Source organism: Anopheles maculipalpis, chromosome 2RL, assembly GCF_943734695.1.
Source record: "Anopheles maculipalpis chromosome 2RL, idAnoMacuDA_375_x, whole genome shotgun sequence".
NCBI classification, from domain to species: Eukaryota; Metazoa; Arthropoda; class Insecta; order Diptera; family Culicidae; genus Anopheles; species Anopheles maculipalpis.
In genome coordinates, this window is record NC_064871.1 from 7,646,835 (window position 1) to 7,670,050 (window position 23,216).

Here is a 23,216-nt window from a genome sequence, read left to right on the forward strand (position 1 = left end):
GCAAATCATGCTGAGCGGACCAAAGACCGGCTCACGTAAGCCAATGGCGCTGTGTCGAAGGTTAAATTTCGGGAGCCTTACGAAGGGATTTTTCGTGTGGCATCCTTGGATTAAAATAGTAGCATAGTACTACTTCCTGTGAGTGAACATTTGTAATATGGATTTATGGCTTTCCTGCTACTAAAGTCGATTGTAGGGCGTGTTCGAAATTACAGTTTTACTTCTCGGTTAATATACCGTAAGAATGCCTTTTTTTAAATGGCTTCAATAGGTAAAGTGAAAGCGCATCGCTTCCGTTTATTACATTGAAAAAAGGTACCGGTATTGCAATAGTATGTACCCTTCGTGTGCGAAAAGAGTAAAATATTTAAACCACAAATCCAATAACATTTCTTCGGTGTAACGTAATTGTAAATTGTTTATTCAAAGCACTAGTTGGCTGTGCTGGTTTGTCTGTTGATGACGACGCTGTACAATTTTGATGATGCTTTGTGTTATGAGATCATACGCTCAAAACCGCACGCAAAAAAACGGAAAGCGATTTAGACAAGCACACTTGTGGTGGAGAACCCCACCCGGTTTGGAAGAAAAAACATGCTCATTTCCTTCATCCCAAAGCCTACTCGACCGTGAGTCAGCGCAACCAGCAGCAGCGGTAGGAGGAAAAAAAATTAAAATAAACTGTAATGTGCGCGAATGCATCATGTATGTATCTGCGCTGCTCCGCTGTCTTCCACATTATGTATTAAAAACAAGGTGGTGTCGGGCTTTGGCGTGGAGGCGGCGACATACCCATCAATGGAAACGATTGTTCGAACAGGCGCCGTTGCAGTTGTGCGGTTCGTGTTTCTCGACAAGGTCTGTTGAATGCAATTCAACCCCCATTAACATACAGTGAACTCTATCTAATCTGCAATCTCTCTATTTTGGAAAATCCCTTTTTTCGAATATTTTGCACAGTCCCTTAATTTTCAATGCATTTTTGTTACTCTAATTTTGAATTTAAAGCTAATAAAACAATCGCTTAATAGTTAATTGTGGTTGAAGAACTGTAGAAAAAATGTTTATGCAATTCATTTACATCTAATATTTGCTGCGTTCTATTTTAAGGATTAAGTAGCTTTGAGATCGTCTTTTCGCAAAATTGTTGCTAAGCAATTGCAATTGTTGAAACCCTCTTATCAAAAATTCTCGAAGAATTGCAGATTGCAGATTAGAGAGAGTTCACTGTATTTGCTGAAAGTATGTAATGGCGCAAGGGCCGTCTAGATCGAGGATAGTTCTCACCAAACAATCATCTAAAGTAGGCGCATATTCTGATCGTGCTGTGTTGTTTTCTCATTTCCACCAGTTAACTAGAGCACTGTAACCGCAGCAATGGAACAACATAAAGAGGAACGTTTGGATGTTATCATTTTTGGCGCGAGTGGATTCACCGGCAAGTACACCATTTTCGAAGGCATCAAGCTGCTCGAGGGCCTACGGTGGGGTGTTGCTGGCCGTAGTCGGGATAAGCTTCGGCAAACGGTTGCTGAGGTTGAAAAAAAGGCGAACAAAGACCTATCGGAGGTGCCAATCATTACGGCCGACCTGAAAGATGAGGAATCGTTAAAGCGTATGGCCGAACAGTGCAAGGTGTTGATCAACTGTTGCGGTCCGTACCGGTTCTACGGTAAGCCGGTGGTGAGTGCTTGCATCGAGGCCGGCACACACCATGTGGACGTGAGCGGTGAACCGCAGTACATGGAACGGATGCAGCTCGAGTACCATCAGCAGGCACAGGAACGTGGCGTTTACGTCGTGTCGGCCTGTGGTTTTGATTCGATTCCGGCCGATCTTGGTACCGTGTTTCTGGAGCGCGAGTTTGACGGTGTGGTCAACTCGGTCGAAACCTATCTGCAGGTGTCGTCGAAGATACCGCACGATGGTGGTGCGGTCCTACACTACGGTACCTGGGAGTCGGCCATTTACGGCTTGGCCCACGCCAACGAGTTAAGGCCTCTGCGCACGCAGCTGTACAAGACGCGGTTGCCAAACTTTCAGCCACGCTTGAAGGATCGCATGGTGGTGCATAAGGCGAGCTTCCTAAACGGTTGGTGGGCGGTACCGTTCCCCGGTTCCGATCGTTCGGTAGTGATGCGCTCGCAACGTCACTTTTACGACACGGAAAAGAAACGTCCAATTCAAATGAAAGCCTACGTTGCGTTTGAGTATGTATATTTGACGATCTTCTGTTTTCCATATTGACAAAATTGCCTTCATAACCACTATTAAGGGTTTTGCCAATAGAAATTTTATTCAATAGTGCCTTAGTAGACAGATTTTGTAAATAGGGTTCGTACAATTATTGATCACCACCTTTTCATCCCCCATTTCCTTTGCAGATCGATCGTTCAAGTGCTGGGAGTCGCACTCGTAGCGATTGTATTTGCGATCATGTGTCGCTTCAAATTTGGCAGACAATTATTACTGAAGGTATGCTTTATCATTTCACACAAAAAACTCTTGTTGTTTTAATAATTAAATATGTCTTTCTAGTACCCGAAATTGTTCACCTTGGGATACGCATCGCACGAAGGCCCGTCGGAAAAATCAATGGAAAATGCCCAGTTTGCAATCTACTTCCGGGGCGAAGGTTGGGATAAGGACGAGAAGCTACTGGAACCGACCGACCAATTCAAGAGTCCGCCAACGAAGAAGATTGTCACTAAGGTATCCGGTACCAATCCGGGCTATGGAGCAACGTGCGTGGCACTGATACTATCCGCTCTTACTATTTTGCGCGAGAGTGACAAAATGCCCGGAACGTAAGTAATCATTTACACGCCAGGTTTGATTGTACCATTGGATTGTAATGGATTTTTTTTATAGGGGTGGCGTGTACCCGCCCGGTGCGGCATACGCTAAAACGAGCTTAATCGAACAGCTGTCCAAGAACGGTTTCAAGTTCGAGGTTATCAAACCATCCAAGTAAATAGCATGTGCTGATTATCATATCAAACAACTGCATTACACTTGCATCATTCGGTACGATGGTAATGGTTTAGGGCAACGTGGTTAGTTAGTGTAGCGGCAAAGTCGTCATAACATTTTACTCTTTTCGTTTCGTTAACATGATATTAAATTAAATTAAAACCAAACGTTGACTTTTATTCTCCCAACGATTTAGTAACAGGAAGAACAATTCGCTCGTTATAGGAGGTCGAATTAACCTTCGTTTAAATGACCAAAAATACACCCCTTACTTCTATAACCGTCTACCCAGGGGTTAGCATTTTCTTGGATAAGAAAGCTAATAATTTTTGATCTGCCTATCATATTTGGTTGATGATCTAAGGAAAGAAAAGGCTATGTAGAAGGGTAAGTCGGTTGAGTATTTAAAATAATGCTATCATATGGCAAAAAATAGATTTTTAGCTCCATTCTATTAAATATTATCGAAAAATAAAAATGCAAAACATATCCTGGTAGATGATCATTGAATTAAAGATTAAGGTATATTTGTCCATACGCTGTTTGCGAGGGTTTTTAACAATTCATGCGACAAATCGGACCATCCTGAACCATCTTCAAATCCACCTTCGGCCCAATAAGGTCGCGAATGTTGTTCAGCCCGTACTTGATCATTGTCGGGCGTTCGAGCGACAGGCCCCACGCAATCACATTCACCTCCTTCGGTACACCGAGCGGGATAAGCAACTCCGGCCGGAACACTCCCGAATTGCCAACCTCGATCCATCGCTGCAAACCCGGATGGAAGCAAAAGATTTCCATCGACGGCTCGGTGTACGGATTGAATGTCGGTTTGTACTCCAGCTCCGTGATGCCGAGCTTGTTGAAGAACGCATTGAACGTACCGATCAGATCGCCCAACGTGATGCCATAGTCAGCCACAACGCCCTCCACCTGATGGAACTCGGCCAGATGGGTAGCGTCCAGCGTTTCGTTTCGGAACACCTTGTCGATGCTGAAGTATTTGACCGGCTTAAACCCACCGGGCTGATGGGCCACCTTGTACAGCATCCGGGCGCTCACACCGGTCGTATGCGTACGCAGCACATTCTTGCGACTTTCGTCCAGCTTCCAGTCGTACCGGTACCCAATCGAACCATCGACACCACGTTCGTGCGAATCGCGCACACTTTCCACCAGCGCCAACGGGAATTTATCGCTCATTTTCGGATGCGACACAAAGAACGTATCCTGCTGATCGCGTGCCGGATGTTGCTGCGGTACGTACAGTGCGTCAAAATTCCAAAAGCTTGACTCGACAAAGTTGTTCGTTGGCATCTCCGAGAAACCCATCTCGAGGAATATCTGCCGGAACTCGGTGCGCACTTTCATCAGCGGATGTAGCTGGCCTCGTCCGGGCGGTGCTCCGAGGGCATCAAAGTTGTACGCCTTGAATTTCAAATCCTTCCACAGACCGCTCGCTAACATTTCAACCGTCAGATCCGTTTCTAGCTTCTTGAGAGTGGTCGCAAATTCTGGCCCCTTCGATAGTACGAAACTTTTCGTCACACTTTCCTCGAGAATTTTGCGCTTCTTGTACTCATTCTTCACACCGTCCGGGACGCTCGACTCTTTGCCATCTGCGATGGCTTTAACGTACGCCAGCACTTCATCCTCGATGGTGTCCACCTTGCGGCGAACGAGCGGTGCACCACCGGTTTTGTCGATCAATATCCAGCCGTTCGACATGGCCTTGCTGAAGCCAGCTTTTGGGTTCTTGCCTCCACACTGTTATTCGACGCCGTCGTGTAAGGGAAAGGTAGGTTAGTTTGTTGCATCACGCTGCAGCTCTCACCGCCCGTTACTTACCTTCATTAACTCGGCCTGCGGTATACCATTCTGCGGGACAGCTTTAAACACGTTCGCCTCGTGGCTACCATGTTCCAGAATGTCCCGTCCTTCTGCCGTAAGCTTCCAAGATTTGCGTGTGCTTGGCACACACTGGATCAGCTCACCGGTTGCCTCGATACTTTTAACGCCACCAACTATTTTCTGGTGATCCTCTCCGAACACTGTGGCCAGATCAAGCGTATCCACTTCGCCATGATCTGCGATATATTTTAGAATACGTTCCGAAATGTCCTGCATTTTCGCGAGTTACAGCAACCAGCAATGCCGTTTCTGTGTCGTGCCGGCAAACAAGGTCTACAAATAACATGCCGCGTGTCATACTGTCAAGATGGCTACAGACAAGGTGTGCCCGTGTTCGAAACAACATGTTCGAAGTTTTCAAAATACTACCATGGAAACCGTTACGTAGTAATTGTGGTATATTTTTACAAGTTTAAACAAAAATATGTTTGAAAATGTATTTTTCTAACGGGGCACAGAACTGCGAGCAACACTATTTCTTTCCACATGCTTAGAACTGAAATAATTTACCACATTTGCTTTTTTTTTCTTTGAAATGTATTTATGTGAAGCATTAGCATAAGAAAATCATACAATAGATAAAGAGTTTGATGATACATCGTGTGTGAGTGTATGTGTGTTTCATTTTGTCTGAAGCGCAATGATAAGTGTAAAGGTGTCCTTTTTGCCACCTGTCTTTTTATTCTAAGCAATGTTTTATCAGGGGAAGAAGAGTACGATAGTTTCTCTACTGATGGCAGAATTTTCTATGCTGAACGAGAGCGAAAATGTGCGCTGGCGTTATAAGAAAGTAACATGAAGGAAGGATAGTAAAGAGAGTACAAATTCCAATTGCTCGTTGTTTCTTAACCTTTTGGGGCAACAACACACGTGTGAGTTACAATCTTGTGCTTTGCGTGGTGTTTCATGTTTTGTTCTGTATCACTTTCCCTCTCACTTGTTTTCTAATAGAAGCAATGTTCGAACGCATAGAACTGTCGTTTAAAGACCTAGAGAGCAACAATAGTATAGGAGTGAAGAAGAAGTATATTAAACTAACATTAGAAGTGTATCAAAGGTTCGTTACTCATGTGGCGTAGCACGGTTTTGCTACCTCTTCTTTCTGCTGGCCTTTTTGTCATTTCGGTTTGAAAACACCCTTTCCGCTTCGTTGCTTAAAGGGCTTCAATCTCCCAATATAATTGCGAAAGGTTTTACTCCCTTTCACTTGGGGTGTTTTCCTAGCACTCTATGTATATGCTGTATCAGCTTAGCTTATAATCCTACTACCATTCAACTAACTAAAAGACCCGAAGGTAAATAAAACTATTTAACAAGCATATCTTTACACTGTCTCGTTGTGTAGCAGCAGCGGTAGTGGTGCTGTAAATACAACACTTAGCTCTGCAGACAGGAGGATTCGTTCAAACAAATCGATTAGAGGAACGCAAGTTAATACAATACTCTACATGCGGTTAAAAAAATAATTCAACAAGATAAGAGACCACATTAGGTTACGGGTGTAGCTAATATTTAAAAAAAAACACAAGCCACACGGTGCTGATGCACAACAACAGAAAAATGAAACGTGTAACCTATATTGAAAGAAAAAAAAGTCTCTTCTTAGTAATGATGACACGCGCAGCATTCGCGTATTCGCTGTAATGGCGTAAAACGATGCAGAAAAGGGACGACGACGACGACGACGACGACAATGACAACGACGACAACAACCGATCGTAAGAGGATCAGTGGCTAAAAAGTTCTAATAACAATACGTTCAAAAGGCACTTTTTATAGTTTACGTGTTCTCAATGTTGTTCTTCAATTGGCTCTTGAATGGTAATTGCGCGCTGTTTAGTCAAATAGTTTGGTAAAAACAAACGATTCTTGATCGGGAACGTAGAAGTATGCGGATTTACTGCAACAAATGAGGCAATATGGGTAAGAAATTGGGGACCGAGAGACGAGCATGAAAACACAGTTCACACTACATCTTCATCCCTGTGTATCAGAGCTTTGAAATACACAAGGGTTTGGCTAAATATGGCCAAGAAATATTTTAACAGAGTCCTTGAAGGTTGTGATTTAAGGCGTTCAAGGGGAAGAAGAGGGTGTGTGTTTTGTTGCTGGTTGATTGTGCTTACAAAAAATCGGGCAGGATGCAAGGAAAAAGTTACAGAAAAATGCTGATATAATGAGAATTGTTTAACCTTCAACAGCATGCCGTGTGTCGTCGCTTATGTTAAAAAAGAGATCGTGTGTTTTGGAGATAGAAGCATCGCTCATTACATGTGGGTAGGGAATATGGAAGTAAAGTAGGGTAGAGGAGATTAATCCCCTTTCTTGATGGAGGGATTTACCGGGATTTTCGAGTAACAAACGCGCGTTATGCTCGAATATTATTCTCTCTTAACATGTTTTTTTTTCTTGGCACCCACATACGTACGACGTGTCGTACCTATTTGTGCGATCGTTACAATATTTTGAAAAAAGTGTATACTTTGCACCAATAGTTTATGGGTACGCTCACTAGTTGGTTCTAATACTAAGCGCATTAACGGGGGACCATTCTGGTTTCTGTGTAAAACGGCCGTTCAATGGTTTGGGCATTCGCGCGTGAGGCAAATCACCATCTCCGTGCCTCCACCCTTACCCAATGTTAATTGACTATATTATCTTTCTCTACCTCGATTTAATACGGCGCTTGTGTTTGCTTCTATCACCGGGTTTAACCGTTTGCCTGCCTACATCGCTAATAGCAGTACCTGTGTCTCGTGTCTTGTACACCTGTATTTTATCCTAACCTCCCACAACACATTGCTGGGTAGTTGGATTTAGGTTTAGGCGGCCGTCCTTGCACTTATCATCTGGGCGTTTTCCGATAGGACGGATATTCTATCCGTCCTACCTTTCCTCCAGATGTTAAGTAGGTATCTCCTGTCCTGTCATTTTTGTTGCAACTTTATGAGCTTTTTTTGTACCCAGCAGCACAAAATACGTATTTTTGTATGTAATGTAACGTTGCCACCACCACGTGGTGTTGAGAATTATTATCATTTTGGCACTGTATAGTATATATTAGCCCAGTTGTCCGTACTGGTAATCGTATGGTAAGTCGCTGCGCTACTCTCTACTGGTGTGTGTGTGTGTTGTCAATTAAATTCTAATAGCCTTTTGATTTTGAACTTGTTTCTCCGGTTTCCGGCTCACACCGTACAGATTCTAATGTTACTGCTGCTGCTTCCTTTCTGAAATATCGTCGTATAAAGTTATTGCTTGGTAACCTCACCCGAATTTCCCATTGGCCTGTGCACTGCTGTTCCTAACACACTAATCACTAGTTTAGGACCAGCAAGAAGACTAGAGCTTTCCTTTTGTTGCTATATGCTTCGGGTAAAGCACGTTCGTGCTAAGTCTCATATTGCGCTATAATCTTCTGTAGTCAACACTAATCAAAATCTACAGTTTTCACTTTTTAGACTATGTCCTACTCAAAAGAGGAACAACAAAAAAGAACAAAAAAAGATCTAACCTCTGCTTGCTTATACATTATTGGAAGGCGTGTTTATCTTCGTGTTTCTGTCTTCTTTCCTTTGCTGGTAATACTACACTACACTAGTTATTTCTCTTGATTTGGGTTTTACTGTCTTCACACGCTTCAAGTAGAGTAGTAGTGTATGTGCGTGTGTGTCTATCATAAGAGATATCCCTATCATTGAATTTGGGTATATATATAAATGGATTAATTTGTTATACAATCTTCTAAATATCACTACTTTGTTTCGATAACTCATTCATTAAGGTTTCTTTTTTGTTGTTGTTAATTTGTTTGTGTTCAACGCTATAGCAGTGTGTGTGTTTACGTTGTCTCGATGTTAGTTATTTCCTTAACATTGTTAAAATGGCCGATATAAGATCATTTTCGATGTTTGGCTATGGTTAACAATGGAAGGGTTAGTAAAAAAGCTTGCGATTGTTTTAACGGAAGGGAACAACCTGCTACGGAGATGTTGATGAAATTTGGCACAACTCGGCGCAGTTTCAAATCATATGCAGAAAAAAAAGTATGGATCAATTATCGTGTCACAGAACATAAGGATGATTGACAAAGGACAAAGGACAAACCAAAAAAAAATGGTCGGCCATTTTCTTCCCCGGTTCGTTATCACTAGGTGTCAAAAGTTAGTAACACAGTACATAGTTGGCCGATATTAGTACGTATCGGTAAGGCCCTGCTGTGTACGCTCTCTCCCTTACAAAATCGTCAGCTCGTTTAACAACGCGTACTTAATTCTCTCTAAATAAGCGTCGTGTTACACTTTCTACTTGAGTATTTATTCCTTTTTTATCCTCCTCTTAGTGAATTTCTCCCGTCTCGCCGCATTGTTAACTCAACACATTTGAACTTGTATCAAAAAACATCCACCCATTTTACCGTTAGTGGTGGTCAGTAGTAAAACACATGCGATGAATACGAATTTCCGTGTCCGGTTGTGATTTGCGTGCGTGCGTGTGAGTGTATATACTTTCGTTCGAGTCGCTTGGGGAGTATTTTGAATAATATTAGCAGCAATCCGTGTTATTAAGCAGATTTACGTTGCAATAATAATGGAGATAGGGGATATAGTGTTAATATAAGTTGCTAGTAGTAATAGAGCGGGAAGGATATTTGTATCAAATACAGATAACGATCGATAAGATAAGATAAGCAAAGTGAAAACTGGTATGGAGAGAGAAAGAGAGTTTTGTGCTCTTATTTGAATTGGTTTGCGGAACGCTTCCTGTGGCTGTTGTTTCCTTTTGTCTGAATTTGGTATACAAAGAACTTTTTTGTTACTTCTCATTCAACACACTACAAAAATGTGTGATAAGTATGCTGTCGTACGAGAACGTATTGGGTAGGAAATTCATATAGTATCTTATTTACAAATTGCTATCACCGGACGACTTTATCCAACAGTCATTCGAATTCTCCCCGTTGCCAATTTTCAAATAGTGTGGCCTAACCGAGTAGTAGTAGTATTAGTAGTATTTCATAGTCTTTCAAAGTTTTTTTACTCCGCCCATCGGATTTTGCGCGGGAACACCGCAGCAGGGGAGCAGAGAGCGTTCGCACCACAGTTACTGTTTTCTTTTTTGCTTAAATAGTTAGCATTCAATTGTTCTGTTTTGTCCTTTTGTAAATATATAGTTTATATGTTTTAAGGCCAGTTATTGTTGTTCAATATAAATTCTTAATATACTTGATTTCACGTCTCATCCGTTGTGTGTTGCTCATAGTATTCTTGAAGTTTTTGTTTTTACTTCCTTTGTCTCCTGTCTTCGCTCTTCGGGCTAGTGTGATAACAAATTTGTTTTGTTAATATTGCTCTATATGTATATATATATATATATATATAATCCATTAGTTGCCTTTACGTACATACTACCAAGAACACGCTAGGTTTAGTTTTCTGTCTCATCTTCACTGGGATTGGTAACCACCACACCAGTGTTAGTATTCGGTATGTTGGTTTATGTGTTAGTCACACACACACACACAAACACTGCACCCGGTCCGTTCCCACTATTATTTAAATCTTCTACTCCTATACTCATATCCACCTCGCAATTATTGTCCTAAGGAAATCTTATCAAAAACAAATTAAAGAAAACGTCCAAAACAATCAACGTACAAATCGGTTTGTTATTGCTTACACGTCTAGGAATCAATCTTCATGGGTTGCATCATGTTCGGTTTCTGTTTTGAGTGTTTTTTTTTAAGTTATTATTCTCCACCCGTTTACTTATCATTACGATTTAGAATAATGGTAATATAGTAGGTAGAATATCTTCATTGCTTATTTCGTTTTTTTTTTTGTTGAATTTCCTTTTCGGGAACACACCTCGTTCGAAAGGGGGTTATTTTGTATATATATATTGTTATCATATGCCGTTTCAACTTTTCTCCACACCCCCCCTCACCAGAGGTTGTCTTTAAAGCCATAATTTTAAGAATCTTTTCGGTCGGGCAAAAAACCGTTCCCCCGGAACCAGTTTATCAAGTCGTTTAATGCCACATTTTTTCGCTCTCTCATTGTCTATCATTTTATAACCGCGCGAATAATACCTCCCCCACAGCTAGGGAGGGTTAGTAGTAATGCCTTTTGTTTTCTAGTCTATAAATTGCTTGAACATTCGTTTACTACAAAAACGTCTTTTTTTCAGCATATAGCGTGTGGAAGATACCGATCCGTACAATCTACTGCTTCTGCTTCTGACGCATGATTTTTGCATAATTGCTTAGGCAACTGGCTTCAATGGAGTACACCTTCAATGCTACAAAAATTGACCATTTTATCTGCCTCACACCGTCTGTCTTACTGTGGCAGTCTTCTCTCTGTCCAGTTCGGCACTGCATTCATGTACAGGAAAATAAGGCAATATATCTGTGCGACACCGACCACCAAACATTTGATGAAAGCACGTGTGTAGTAGAGTCTCGGGTTTGTTCTCTCGTTTTAGCTGGCCGGGCTAGAACAGCTGCGTGGTGGCCACTAGCGTCGCCCGGTCCATTATTCAAAGATCGTCCTGAGGTTCAATCTTGTCCTCGCGCGGTAACAGCACCAAATACTGCCGATCGATTTCGTCCTGGCGTTCCATCATCTCGGCACGCCACGATGCTTCCGCATGCTCAATGCCGGCTGCGGCCGCCGCCGCTGCTGCTGCAACGGATGCATCCGAGCGCATCATGATGTCCACCGCGTGGCAGTCGCTGTTGTTCGAGATGCTGGCCAGATGTGGCGGTGGTGGACCCGCACCACCAACTGCCGCAATCGTTGCCGTCTCGTAGTGGGACCGCTCGTTGTACAGCATGCCGCTGGTAATGGTGTGCGTGGTCGGTTGGTACAGCCGATCGTGCATCATCGAGGGTGAATTTAGCGACTGCTCGTACTGTCGATTATCGAGCAGATATGAGCTAGTAATCGTACTAACCACCGGATAGTAATGGCGTTCGTCTCCTCGGTACGATAGCGGAACTACCGGTGGTGGTGGACCAGCATTCGACAGACTGCCTCCACCGCCGGCCGTCGAGTCACCACCGACACCGATGGGCCCGGACGATGGAACGAGACCGCTCGGTTCGTACATACGCGTGTCGCGAGGCATCATGCTCGCTGCAAACTCGTATCGCTCGTCGCCCCGTGGCACCGGGATGTATTCCGACTGGAACGAGTTGTCACTAGTAATCACGGTTGTGACGGCGGTGGCTGGTGCGACCGCCTGTATCGTGGCCGGTACTGGTAAAGCCGGTGTTGGTGTAATCGACTGATAGTATCGCTCATCGTCAAACGTGTCTATGGATGTCGGCATCAACGATGAGATGGGAGAAGACACATCGATGGCAGCAGGACCCAAGTGTTGGGAACGATTCGAACAACGAACAATCAACATCAACCCCCATTGCGACCCACCAGATTTACCAGATGGAGACAGAGCGAGAGAGAGCGAGAGGTGGAGATTCGGTCATCGAACCAATGGGTTGTTTTGGTTTTGTTAAAATACAATTAAAAAAAAGACAAGTCAGTAAATTTGGATTTGAACAAATGACGTGCCATTTCGTTCCTCGGAAGAATATGCATCGTTGCAAGGTAAATAAACAAAGCTTGGACTACCCGTTGAATCCATGTCCTTGGGAGTAGAGTGCGACATCCACACTATTATCCTTTGGGAACATTGATGCATGCGAACATGCTTTGCAATTTACGGTTTGCACGGTTTTGCATAAAGCTTCCCGAGAGGACTTTAGGCCACGTCAGTTTGATAATTTTATTCAACATTCCCGGTCCATTTGTCGGTACACCACAACAAATGGACTCAGGGGTGTTTGTATGTCTAGTCATTTTCCAATTATTCACACTGTGCACCAAACATATCCGATAGTGTTATACACCCAACTCCATCTAGCGAGCTTTTAACTGAAAGGAATGGCTTTTACACACACACGCCATCGCCGTCGTGTAATGGTATGAGATTTAGAAAAATCACACATATATTTTTATACTACTGTGTGTTCGACGAACATTAATCGAAACACCAGGAAGGAATCTTTCGTTTTCATCATTTGAGCATAGCGAAACATATATTTAAATTGTAGCAATATAGTGTAATATATAATGTTACGGTTAGAGAGATATAAACTTACAAAACACCCAGAGTTTACCCATATTTACCACTGCCGCCGTTGACGTTGACGATGATTCAGCAGCTCTGCGCTAGGGTGGCGGTTTCGATGTTGGCACATTTAATAATAAATAGCAATTACACGCAACTCCCACAACAACACACACTCACGCTTCTCAGACACTAAAGAAAAGATCAAAGTACATTAGTAGTGGATACTGTTCTAGCAAAAGTATATAAGAGAAAAAGGAATAATAGTACAGAAAAGAAAACAGTGAGATAATAACGAAATCAAGGATTTGTGCTCTGTCTAGTATCTTAGCGTACACGATACGCACATAAAGGGCTCCATGTATACTGAAAAAGCTCGCTGTGTATCGGATATATCAGTGTAAGTTGCCGATATACTATCAACGAAGCAACATCTTTATAGTCAGCGAAGAGTTTTACACCGTAACTGGAAAAATCATGAATTGGAGCAACGATTATAATAACTGTCTCAAGTGAGAAGTCTACACTGTCTTCATCACATTTCCGGAACAAAACTATAAACTTGCACTGAAGTTGAAATGGCACTAATTAAATTTGGCTAAGGTAATCTTTTCAACTGCTAGATTTAAACAAGAACTTAATAGTAGAAAGAGTTCACATGACACAAAATTTGGTGGGGCGGTCGGTAATAAAAACAAAGGGAGATCATTCTTACGAGTTTGACAAATCCTTCGTCCTGGATGGAAAAGCAGGAATCTTTCGGCCTGAATCTCGCTGAATCGCTCTGGACAAGATCCTCGAGACGATCGTTCACATTTTGCGCATGTGGGGTGTGTGGACTCTCCTCGTTTGTGTTTGTTGAGCTTGGGGATATTTTGTCTAAAATTGTGAAACACGCGGCACACCACAATGGCAAATCCGCAGAAGTATTTTTAAAACTTGTACTTACATACATTGTTGTTAGAGGGAGCTACGATAAATGTGTTCTCCTTTGCAAGTAGTGACTCTTGGTTAAGTCCTATGACCAGAGGTATCTGTGCGTATTGCGTACGGCATACTTTTGCACCCACCTTTACACACGGTTTGGAGCTGGTATCGGGAAAAGAAGTACCGTAAGTCTTGCTTGGAGCCTAAAAGCGGCAAACCTTGTGTATGGGTACAGAAGCAGTTGTGTTCATATCTCCGTAGGAATGGTTGTCTGGTTTTTGGTTACTTGGCGTTACGATCGGCATACGCAGCGCGGCGTAGGCTCACAATAGCCAAGCCGAAGAGAGTAGGTAGTGGGGTGCGCGTTGTTTGGTGGGGCATTCCTTCTCTTGCATCCTTGTATCTCTTTTGGTTGGTTGAGTTTTGTGGACATCGCGATTTCCTGCGCGGCAGCAGTAAAGAGAAGCCGACTTTTGTTTTACATTCGCGAAGGATGAGAGAGCGCTTCAGTCTTAATCGACAGCTGGGGTCGTCACAATGACAACGCTGGTGTCGTTCGACTGCTCCTTGCTCTTATGAAATGAGTGCGGTACTACCAAGAGATACCTGTGTGTGTATGACTTCGTTCACCTACAGAACGTTTTTGTTTTTGTGCTTGTTTGTCACTGTAAAAAGGGAAAAATTAGAACTATGCAACAGTTCCCCCGACTAGTTTCACAAAAAAACGTACATACATTTGTCTATGGGAATGATACAATCAGACAACTGGTGAACCAATTTACTTGTACTTATTATTGGTTTCTTTTCCAAATTTATTTCCTTTTGATATTCAGTTAATTAGTTTAAAGGGGATTCTGTTTCTGAGGTTTCGAATTAGGATTCCGTGTTTTCCTTAAATAGGAATTCTTACAAAGTGCGTCAGATTTCTATACCATATATCATGTTTTCTTCTATAACTACAAATACTTTCATGCTTTTCAATCATTCATGCGCGACACACACTTATAAATTGGCAAACGTTGGTACTCTCTTCTTTCAGGGAAAAAAGAACGCGTGTATGTATGTATGCCCAAGACAGCCGATAGTCATCGTACGTAACACACATGGATGGACTGCCTGACTGTGAGACCGACTCTGGTAGTTGTACATGTTTGTTTAGTTTTTCAACTTCAACTCGAGTTTGCTTCGATACGCAACCGCTTATTGGTCACAAATAGTTTGCTCAACGCACCACCGTGTGTGTCTAATTGGGCGATGGTGGAGTTTTGGCTGACTCCGAACCCTATTAGCCTAGAAAGTGCTCTGCGACCAGTTCTTGCAGGATGCAACGTCAAAGTATTTTTCTCCTGTGGAGCGCTTTAATTGCTGGTTATAGATTTGGACGACTTGCGTGTCTGCAATATTTGATGTGGGGATGTGCTTTCCGCCAACAATTCGTTCCAACATTTAAACCCATTCCTCAGCAAACGCAGCAATCATCGCTCGCTGTGCTGTGTGTGTATTGGCGCCTAACTATCGAGATATTGATATTAGTTTCATCATCTGTAACGAACCGTTGACGTTCACTTCGTTGGCCTTGCAGCGATCTTTGAATGTGGCTACAGCTTGAACACATTTCCGGAGAGTCGTCATGTAACATACGGAAGATATAGGTCCAGCCTAATTTTTTTTTTACATAGAACGGCCTTGGTTGTTGCTATTAAATTTAGCTTTTGTTTTATTATCAAGTTTAAAAGGTTCAATGATCTTCACAATCAATAAATGATTCTCTGCATTTGTTCCATTAACGATCATTAGGGTGTGAAAACAAAGAAGAATGAAAAATAAACTTTTCATGCAAAATGCAGTTATTTTACGCAATGCAAAATAACGGTCACGTACAGTTGAAGAAAAACTTGAAGATCAAATGGTGAATTTGATACACACGTACACAAACACACACCTTATATTGCGCGCACCGTCATACTAAGTTAGCCGCAACGCTCAGTTTAAACGAGTTAATTCTCGTGCGTATCATCTGTGGTTATCAGGTTCATTTTTATCTTTTTTACGTTTCTTTAGTTAAATACATTTCCAACGAATGTAGTTGTGTAAAAATACGTTATCCTAAGTTATATGCGCATCATCAATGCGAGCGGGGTTGGGTTCTCGCCTTATCTGCTATTAACTAATCCTAAGTATCTTTGCACTCTTTTTGCAATAAACATATAAATCGAGTATAGTTAAAAAATTTTGCGTGTCTGACAGCACAAAAAGACATTCGGGCGCTGAGCTCTTCCTGATAAACAGAAAAATAAATTGGAAGAGCACTGGATGCATGTGTGTGTGCAATAGCTGCGAACCGTCGAATTAAAAATAAATAGTGTTCACAAAATTGGTAAAACGCGTGACAGTTACTACCTACATCTGCAGTAAAGCATACTAACTGTAAGGGCATTTGCAGGGCAAAAGAACGAAAAACGGGCTATGTATAGTTAGTAGTAAGTTTGAATCTTTGTTTACGATTTACATAATCATATCGAGTACTAATCGATACCTCAACACATAACCCTATTATTCGATTGGGCAACATTTCCACAGAAAAGTTTTCCAACTGCTATCGTAAGGTTGGGAGGGGGGTGGGGGTGGTGTGCGACGGTTAGAGATTTCCGATGGAGGATGGATGGTAAATTACTCACAGAAAAAAGCAAACATTCGTTCCCGCTCATTGAAATTTCAACTATCGTACTTTGTCAAGGATACTGAAGAGAATTGCAGGAGTATTGGTGTGGAGTGTACTCGAAAAGAACAACTCACACACACATTCACACTCCTTTGGTACGGGGTTTTTTCTTAATGTAAAAAAAAGTAAAACCTACCGGGGCCTGTTTAGAATCGACGACTAAACAAGCTGCCCGCCAGACGACCAATACTGTCCTGATTGTTGTTGGACCGTCCTCCACCCAGCCCACTGTTGTTGCTGTTATTGCCACCCATCCAGTTTCCCTTGTTGTTGTCGTTGTTGCGGAAGTTGTTGCCACCCGAGTTGTTCGAGTTACCGCCAAAATTATTGTACGACATGTTACCGCTTCCACCGAGGTTTCCACCACCAGAGCCGCCACCACCACCTCCACCGAGGTTGAACAGGCCCTGGGGTTTCTGGTTGCCTCCGCTGCCGCGGTTGTTGCCGCCAAAGTTGTTGCTGTTATCATTGAAATTATTGCCCCGGTTGTTGGTGTTACCACCATATCCACCGATATTGTCATCGCTGAAACGACTGTTGGACGAGTTGTTGCCGCCGCGGTTATTCAACCCGAAGGCGTTGTTGCCACTACCGACATTACCGCTGCTATTGCCACTGAACGGACCATCATTGTCGCTGCTAAAGCGACTGTTGTTGCCACCGAACGAGTTGCCGCCAAAATTGGAGCTGCCACCGCCGAAGTTATCGTTGCGGCCGCCACCAAAGTTATCGCTATTGCGGTTGTTGCCAAAGTTGTTGCGACCGCCGCCCCCGCCTCCACTACCACCGCCAAAGTTATTGTCGCTGGAGTAATTGTCATTACGTCCACCGCCAAAGTTGTCGTTCGAGTAGCTATCATTGTTGCGACCACCGCCAAAGTTGTCGTTCGCAAAGTTGTTGCTACTACCACCGAACGTATTGCTGTTGTTACCACCCCCGGCACCGCTACCGCCAAATGAACTATTATCGTTAAAGTTACTGTTGCGAGTGTTGCGGTTGTTGTTGCCACCTCCCATACCACCAACACCTCCTGCCCCACCACCCATATTGTTTGAGCGATTCATACCACCGCCTCCTCCCATACCACCTCCACCGCTGCCACCCATACCACTAACACCTCCACCCATGCCCTGATTGTTGCCCCGCATACCACCACTGCCGCCCTTGTTCAAATTGCCAACCCCACCACCGGCAACAGCACCGCCTCCTCCCACCGGGAGGGCAGAATTCTGCTGCGGCAGATTGTTGCTTCCGGCGGTACGCTTGTTGTTCATATTCATATTGTTGCTATTGTTGCGATTACCCATGTTATTCATGTTGTTGCGGTTGTTCATCATATTACCACCGCTGTTGTTGTTGTTGCCACCACTACCACCACCACCACCACCACCGAGCGCACCGACGTTTCCGCCACGCGGGCCACCACTATTGTTCTGGTTCTGGTTGCCGAAATTATTGTTACCAGCATTGTTGTTGCTGTTGCCGAGGCCTCGATTGCCACCGACGTTGCTGTTCTGATTGTTGCGGTTACCACCGCGGAAGTTCATGTTCTGATTGCGATTGTTCATATTACGGCCGCCACCGCCGCCGCCACCGGCGCCGAAACCGCCATCACCACCACCAAAGGCATTGTTGCCTTGGTTAGAAATTGGTGGATCGGCATTATTAAAAGAACCTCCGCCGCCGCCGCCGCGGTTGGGGCCTTGATTGCCACCAACATTGCCGCCGCCGGCGGCAAGGCTTTCGCCAACGTTCTTGCCAGACATGAACGCCAGGCGCAGCAGGTCCTGGATGGCTTGGTTGTTATTAAGATTATTGCCACCATTATTGGGATTGAAGGGCGGTACATTGCCGAAACCTGGAAGAGAAATAATTGATCGAAAAAAAAGAGAGAAACGGGAATGAGAAACACTCTTCCTAGTAGGACGAAACCGCATTCCTACGACGGCAGTCGGTGCGAACAACGGTTAAAGATCACGTGCCGCTTAATAAATGCGTTAAGTTTTTTTTTTTAAGTGGAATGTGTAGCACTACTATCTTCCAATCGACTATGCTATAATCTTTCATAAAAAATCCTTTATCACCATGCATTTCTGAATTCGTGAATGTGACAGAGTTCAGATTCACATTCAGATGCACATAATCGTACACACATGGTTAAATTTGTTTTAAAGAAAAACCTTTGTCGAATGGATCAATTGTAGCATTTGTGTGTATTAACCGTGTCTAATCGATACTGGTAGGGAAGTTGTACTAATTAGTTATCAAAGATCTAAGCGATTAGTCATGTACGATTGCTGTCTTTTTCCGTAATTACATGATAGAGAAACAATAAAATAAAAGAAAATTAAAACAACACAGCAGTAAGATACAGACTGACTAAGGAAAGAACAATTAGGTTACTGGTGGGGTCCATGATGTGTAAAGCCATTTTTATGTGAGTGAAAGGCTACTAGTTCTTCATGAAAACTAGACAAGTGTAATTAGCATCCGATTCGATGTATATCATGCAGATGCCATACAATTCTAAGGCAGTTGGCAATATGTCACCATGCAAATACATTATAAAGAATAAATGTGTTAACGTTTGCAAACAGTAGTATAAAGCAAGATAAAATGTGTAGTAAAATGCAAATCGGAATCACGAGCTATAAACTCATCCAATCTGATGATTTACGCATATTTTTATCATTTATTGTCGAGCCATGTATTCGAATCTATTGTATTGCATATTCTTCTTGGCTTAACGACCCTGAGGTCACCCCGGCCATCTCACTACACTCGGATGGGATTTTAACCTCGGTTCAGTCGTTTGAAGACCAACGCCGATGTCGCTTACACCACCTGGCAGCCCCCGAGAGACGTTAACGCTGCTTTGCTTTGCTTTCGTTGTAATATAATAGGGCTTTATACAGTAAAAAAGATTAGAGTGCACGTTTACAGTCTAATGGACAAAGAAATGAGGGTTCAAAAGATCTACTTAATAATGTTATTTAAACCTAGGTTCGATCGTTCCATTGAAGGAACGAAAAGGGCTTAATATGTTCCGAAAGGAAATTCTCATCACTACCTCTAAGGGTAACCTCGTTAAACATTTAAACGTTTAGGTCAAATGTCAGCCCACACAACAGTTTGCAAAATAAAATAATCACGGACCCCAGCCAATAACAGACAAACGTTCTATGATACAATGAAATACCTTTAAAATAATAGAAACTGCTACAAGTTTGGTGGGAATAGACAGGATAAAAATTAAAGAAAAAAACATAAACCGTGCATAAAAACACAATCTTGTTTCCATCGAAGATGTAGAAAATAAATAATACATATCTCTCTACATGGAAATACATGGGAAAGTATAAATCGATGAAGTTAGAAATAGAAGCTTACCAGGAGGACCATTCATGCGAGGCCGTTTGCCACCAACGAATCCACCGGGACTGCCGACAACGGTATTGTTGCCGCTCATAAGTGGACCGGCCCCGGTGGTTTTGTTTAGCATCCTCGGGTTACGTCGCAACAAGCGTACCACCGTACCCAGAATGCGAGGATCAGACTCGTTGTACAGCCGGCGGCTGACGTCTTTCGTGATCTTTGAAAAGGTACAATTGATCGGCAGCTCGTCCTGCTTCATTTTCAAAACCTTCTCAACATCGGCACTGTCGGCAAACTCAACAAATGCCAGTGAGCGATTCTTTTTCGTCAAACGTACAACTTTACCTAGTGCGCGCATCTTGCGGAAAATGGCATCCTCCGAAAGGGCTGTTTATAAAAGGGAAGAGAAAACAACATTGTTTCAACTGCATCGGTTAGCACCCCACCCGCTCCCCCCGATCGAACAAGCATCATGTTATCTACTTACATTCATTAATCTTCGACAGCTTTACGGTCTTCTGCTGGTTGAAGTTGGTATCTCCACGACCGGGAAGCACGTGCAGGTGCTGGTTGTTCAGCATTTTCTTATCGAGATGTTTGATAGCATTCATCATATCGTTGCGACGCGTGTAGTACACCATGGCCGTCTTGACCGGCTGAGGCGAGCTAAGTCGGTACGGCAAATAGTGCTGGGGCGAGAAAATAAACTTCACCTCACCACCGTGCGAGGAAAAAAACTCGCGGATAACGTGTCCGGGACAACCGAACGGAATGTTGGACACATACACGGGGTAAAACGCCTGCAGCTTCTGCAGAATGTCCTTGTGCGACTTATCGCGATCCGAGCCACTGGAAGCACGCGGTTCGCGCGCTTTGCCATCGCCGGTCGTCCGTTGGGTGGTTGCTTTGCGCTTTACGCCAGCAGCACGCAACACCAGCGGACCATCGTAGCGCTTGACGGTGACAGTTTTTGTGGCCTCCTTGTTGGCTTCGGTCGGTGCCGGGAAGGTAGTACAGGCCAGCGCCTTCTCTGCCGCCTCCGACGTCTTGTAGCACACGATGGCACTTTCCCCGCAGTTGCGACGATTGACGAAATCGATCTCACCGTACTGCTTGAACTGTTCGTACACATCCTCTTCCGTGACGGTGCGTTCCAAGGGCGATACGTACACGGATGTCCTGTAGTTGGGCAGCAAAGCGGACGACAGATGCAGGGCATGGATGCGCTTGCCCTCGAACACCTTTCCATTGAGCAATTCGGCAGCCTTGGCGGCCTGATCTTCCGTCTCGAAGAAGATGCGCGCATAGTAGTTGGACGAACCCTGGCTAACGTTATTTGAGATCGCCTCAGTAATGGTGCCCGCCTCAGAGCAAGCTTTCTTCAGCTCGTCCGTATTTTCTACCCACTTCTGGGGTATGTTCAGCAACTGCACCCGGTTGCGATTGCGGAAGAACAGCTTGGCCGCACGCCACAAGTCCACGTGCTGGTTCTGGTCGCGACCGTTCACATCGTACGCCTTCAGTCCGGCCGCATTCAGCTTTTCCAACACGGCCACCTTATCCACATCCTTGCCCAAATGCACGTACCCGAGCGGATGGAAAATGAACACCTGCGTCACCTCACAGTGCTCCTTGACGCTATCGTATAGCTTTTCCTCGGTCATGTCATCCTCAACTACGACCACAATCACGTCCTTCTTCGTGTACCGGATGGTAATGTACTCGATGTGCATGCGAAGCCGTCGCCCGTTAAACATAGAGCCATCTTTTTCCTCGCAAGCCTTTTGAGCGGCCGCTTTCTCCTTGAACACCAGCAGTGCCAGAGTGTTGCGAAGATAGTGATGAATTTCTACGCGCTCCACCTCGTGCCCAGAGAAGTGGTCGCGAAGCTGCTGCTCCGTTACATCCTTCGGCAAATTGCCTACATTAATGGTACGTTGGTGCTCTGAAGAAAGACAAGGACAAACCAATCAAACCCCCGTTGCAGGACATCAGAACAGCGTCGTTCCAAACACAATCTAGTTTGAGTATTCTCAACGAATACTCAAAAAAGATATTTCATCGTTTATTTGAAGAAATTCTAGACTAGATTTTTTAGATCTTATTTTATGGATATTCTGCACGATGATTTTACTCATTGGCTGCGGGCCACGGGAAATTTCTAAATCAAAATATCAGGTTCTCATGTGTGTTTGTGAAATTTTCTCGCTTTTAAATCGTTTAATCGTAGCACTTACACTTATTAGAGAATTTTTCAACAGTTTGAAACGTCCCGTGGCCCGAATTGTTATGTTCATTCTTACTACAGACAATTAGAATTTTGTATGCACATCTAATGTGAATTGCGACGGATTTAATAATCTTGAAAATTAAATCTAAATAATAATCTCGAGTACTGCGTCAGCGACTGCAGCGCAAGGAGAGCCGGCAATGGTTGGCAAAAAGAACTCATCGCGCGTCCTCCCACTGCATAATTTGATATTCTTCTTGTAAGGGTCCATGACCTACTAACTATGCCCACAATGCAGAATTTAAAGAAACAGCTAGATATCATGTCCATAACGTAAAACAAATAGGTGAAAACAACTCATTCTTCGGTAAATCTACGAAACGATGAAATTTTCTTCATTTAAAAAAATTACCCTCATCCAAGCAAGCAAGTGGCGTCATACGTCCGCCATCTTGAATTCAAGCACAGCGCCGTCTTTTCGTACCAGGGCGATGCGTAGCGCTAGCGCTACACCAAGGCCAGCGCGGGCCGCCATTGTTAATTTTTTTTTTGTCGAGCATTTAGAATTTATAGAATTTTACGGAATATTCAATCAACACTTACCATTATCCTTTTGCACGTCTCCTTCTGTTCCGTCATTTTCAGCATTCGTCGTTTCTAGAAATGCGAAAAATATGGAAATTTATGGCGTGGATTAGATTAATCTTCACTTCCATTTTTTTTTTCTTTCAATCATCGGAAAAAAAATTCACCAGTCACACTTACCTGAGGCTTCGGCAGTAGCTTCTGGTGCATTTTTCTCGGCGTCAGTCATGATGAAATTGATGGTTAACAAATTTAAAAGCTTAGCAGATTCAGTAGTCACAAGTAGTCACAAACTTCCGGATAAAATGTAGCACTTTTTCACACACTTCAAGCGCGGAGCAAAACCGGAGCGAGCGG

General features: G+C 43.5%; 4 protein-coding genes across 5 annotated transcripts in view; 1 reads left to right on the top strand and 3 right to left on the bottom strand.

Moving 5' to 3' along the window:
- LOC126557940 (P3 protein-like) overlaps nucleotides 1-23,216 on the bottom strand; it is a 168,781-nt gene that overhangs the window by 125,545 nt on the left and 20,020 nt on the right. The gene's annotated exons all lie outside the window — the stretch shown is intronic.
- Nucleotides 1,378-2,989, top strand: LOC126558082 (saccharopine dehydrogenase-like oxidoreductase). Its single transcript, XM_050214026.1, has 4 exons — nucleotides 1,378-2,210; nucleotides 2,385-2,475; nucleotides 2,539-2,807; nucleotides 2,872-2,989. Exons 1-4 carry the CDS (start codon nucleotides 1,378-1,380, stop codon nucleotides 2,972-2,974), a joined length of 1,296 nt encoding a protein of 431 aa, XP_050069983.1. The 3' UTR covers nucleotides 2,975-2,989.
- LOC126557844 (phenylalanine--tRNA ligase alpha subunit) lies at nucleotides 3,529-5,102 on the bottom strand. Its single transcript, XM_050213748.1, has 2 exons — nucleotides 4,822-5,102; nucleotides 3,529-4,740 (listed from the first exon to the last, which is right to left on the bottom strand). The coding sequence occupies exons 1-2, from the start codon at nucleotides 5,098-5,100 to the stop codon at nucleotides 3,529-3,531; spliced, it is 1,491 nt and encodes a 496-aa protein (XP_050069705.1). The 5' UTR covers nucleotides 5,101-5,102.
- LOC126560050 (uncharacterized) lies at nucleotides 16,815-23,088 on the bottom strand. The gene is made up of 5 exons (XM_050216210.1): nucleotides 23,040-23,088; nucleotides 22,878-22,937; nucleotides 20,532-21,989; nucleotides 20,060-20,431; nucleotides 16,815-18,527 (listed from the first exon to the last, which is right to left on the bottom strand). Exons 1-5 carry the CDS (start codon nucleotides 23,086-23,088, stop codon nucleotides 16,816-16,818), a joined length of 3,651 nt encoding a protein of 1,216 aa, XP_050072167.1. The 3' UTR covers nucleotide 16,815.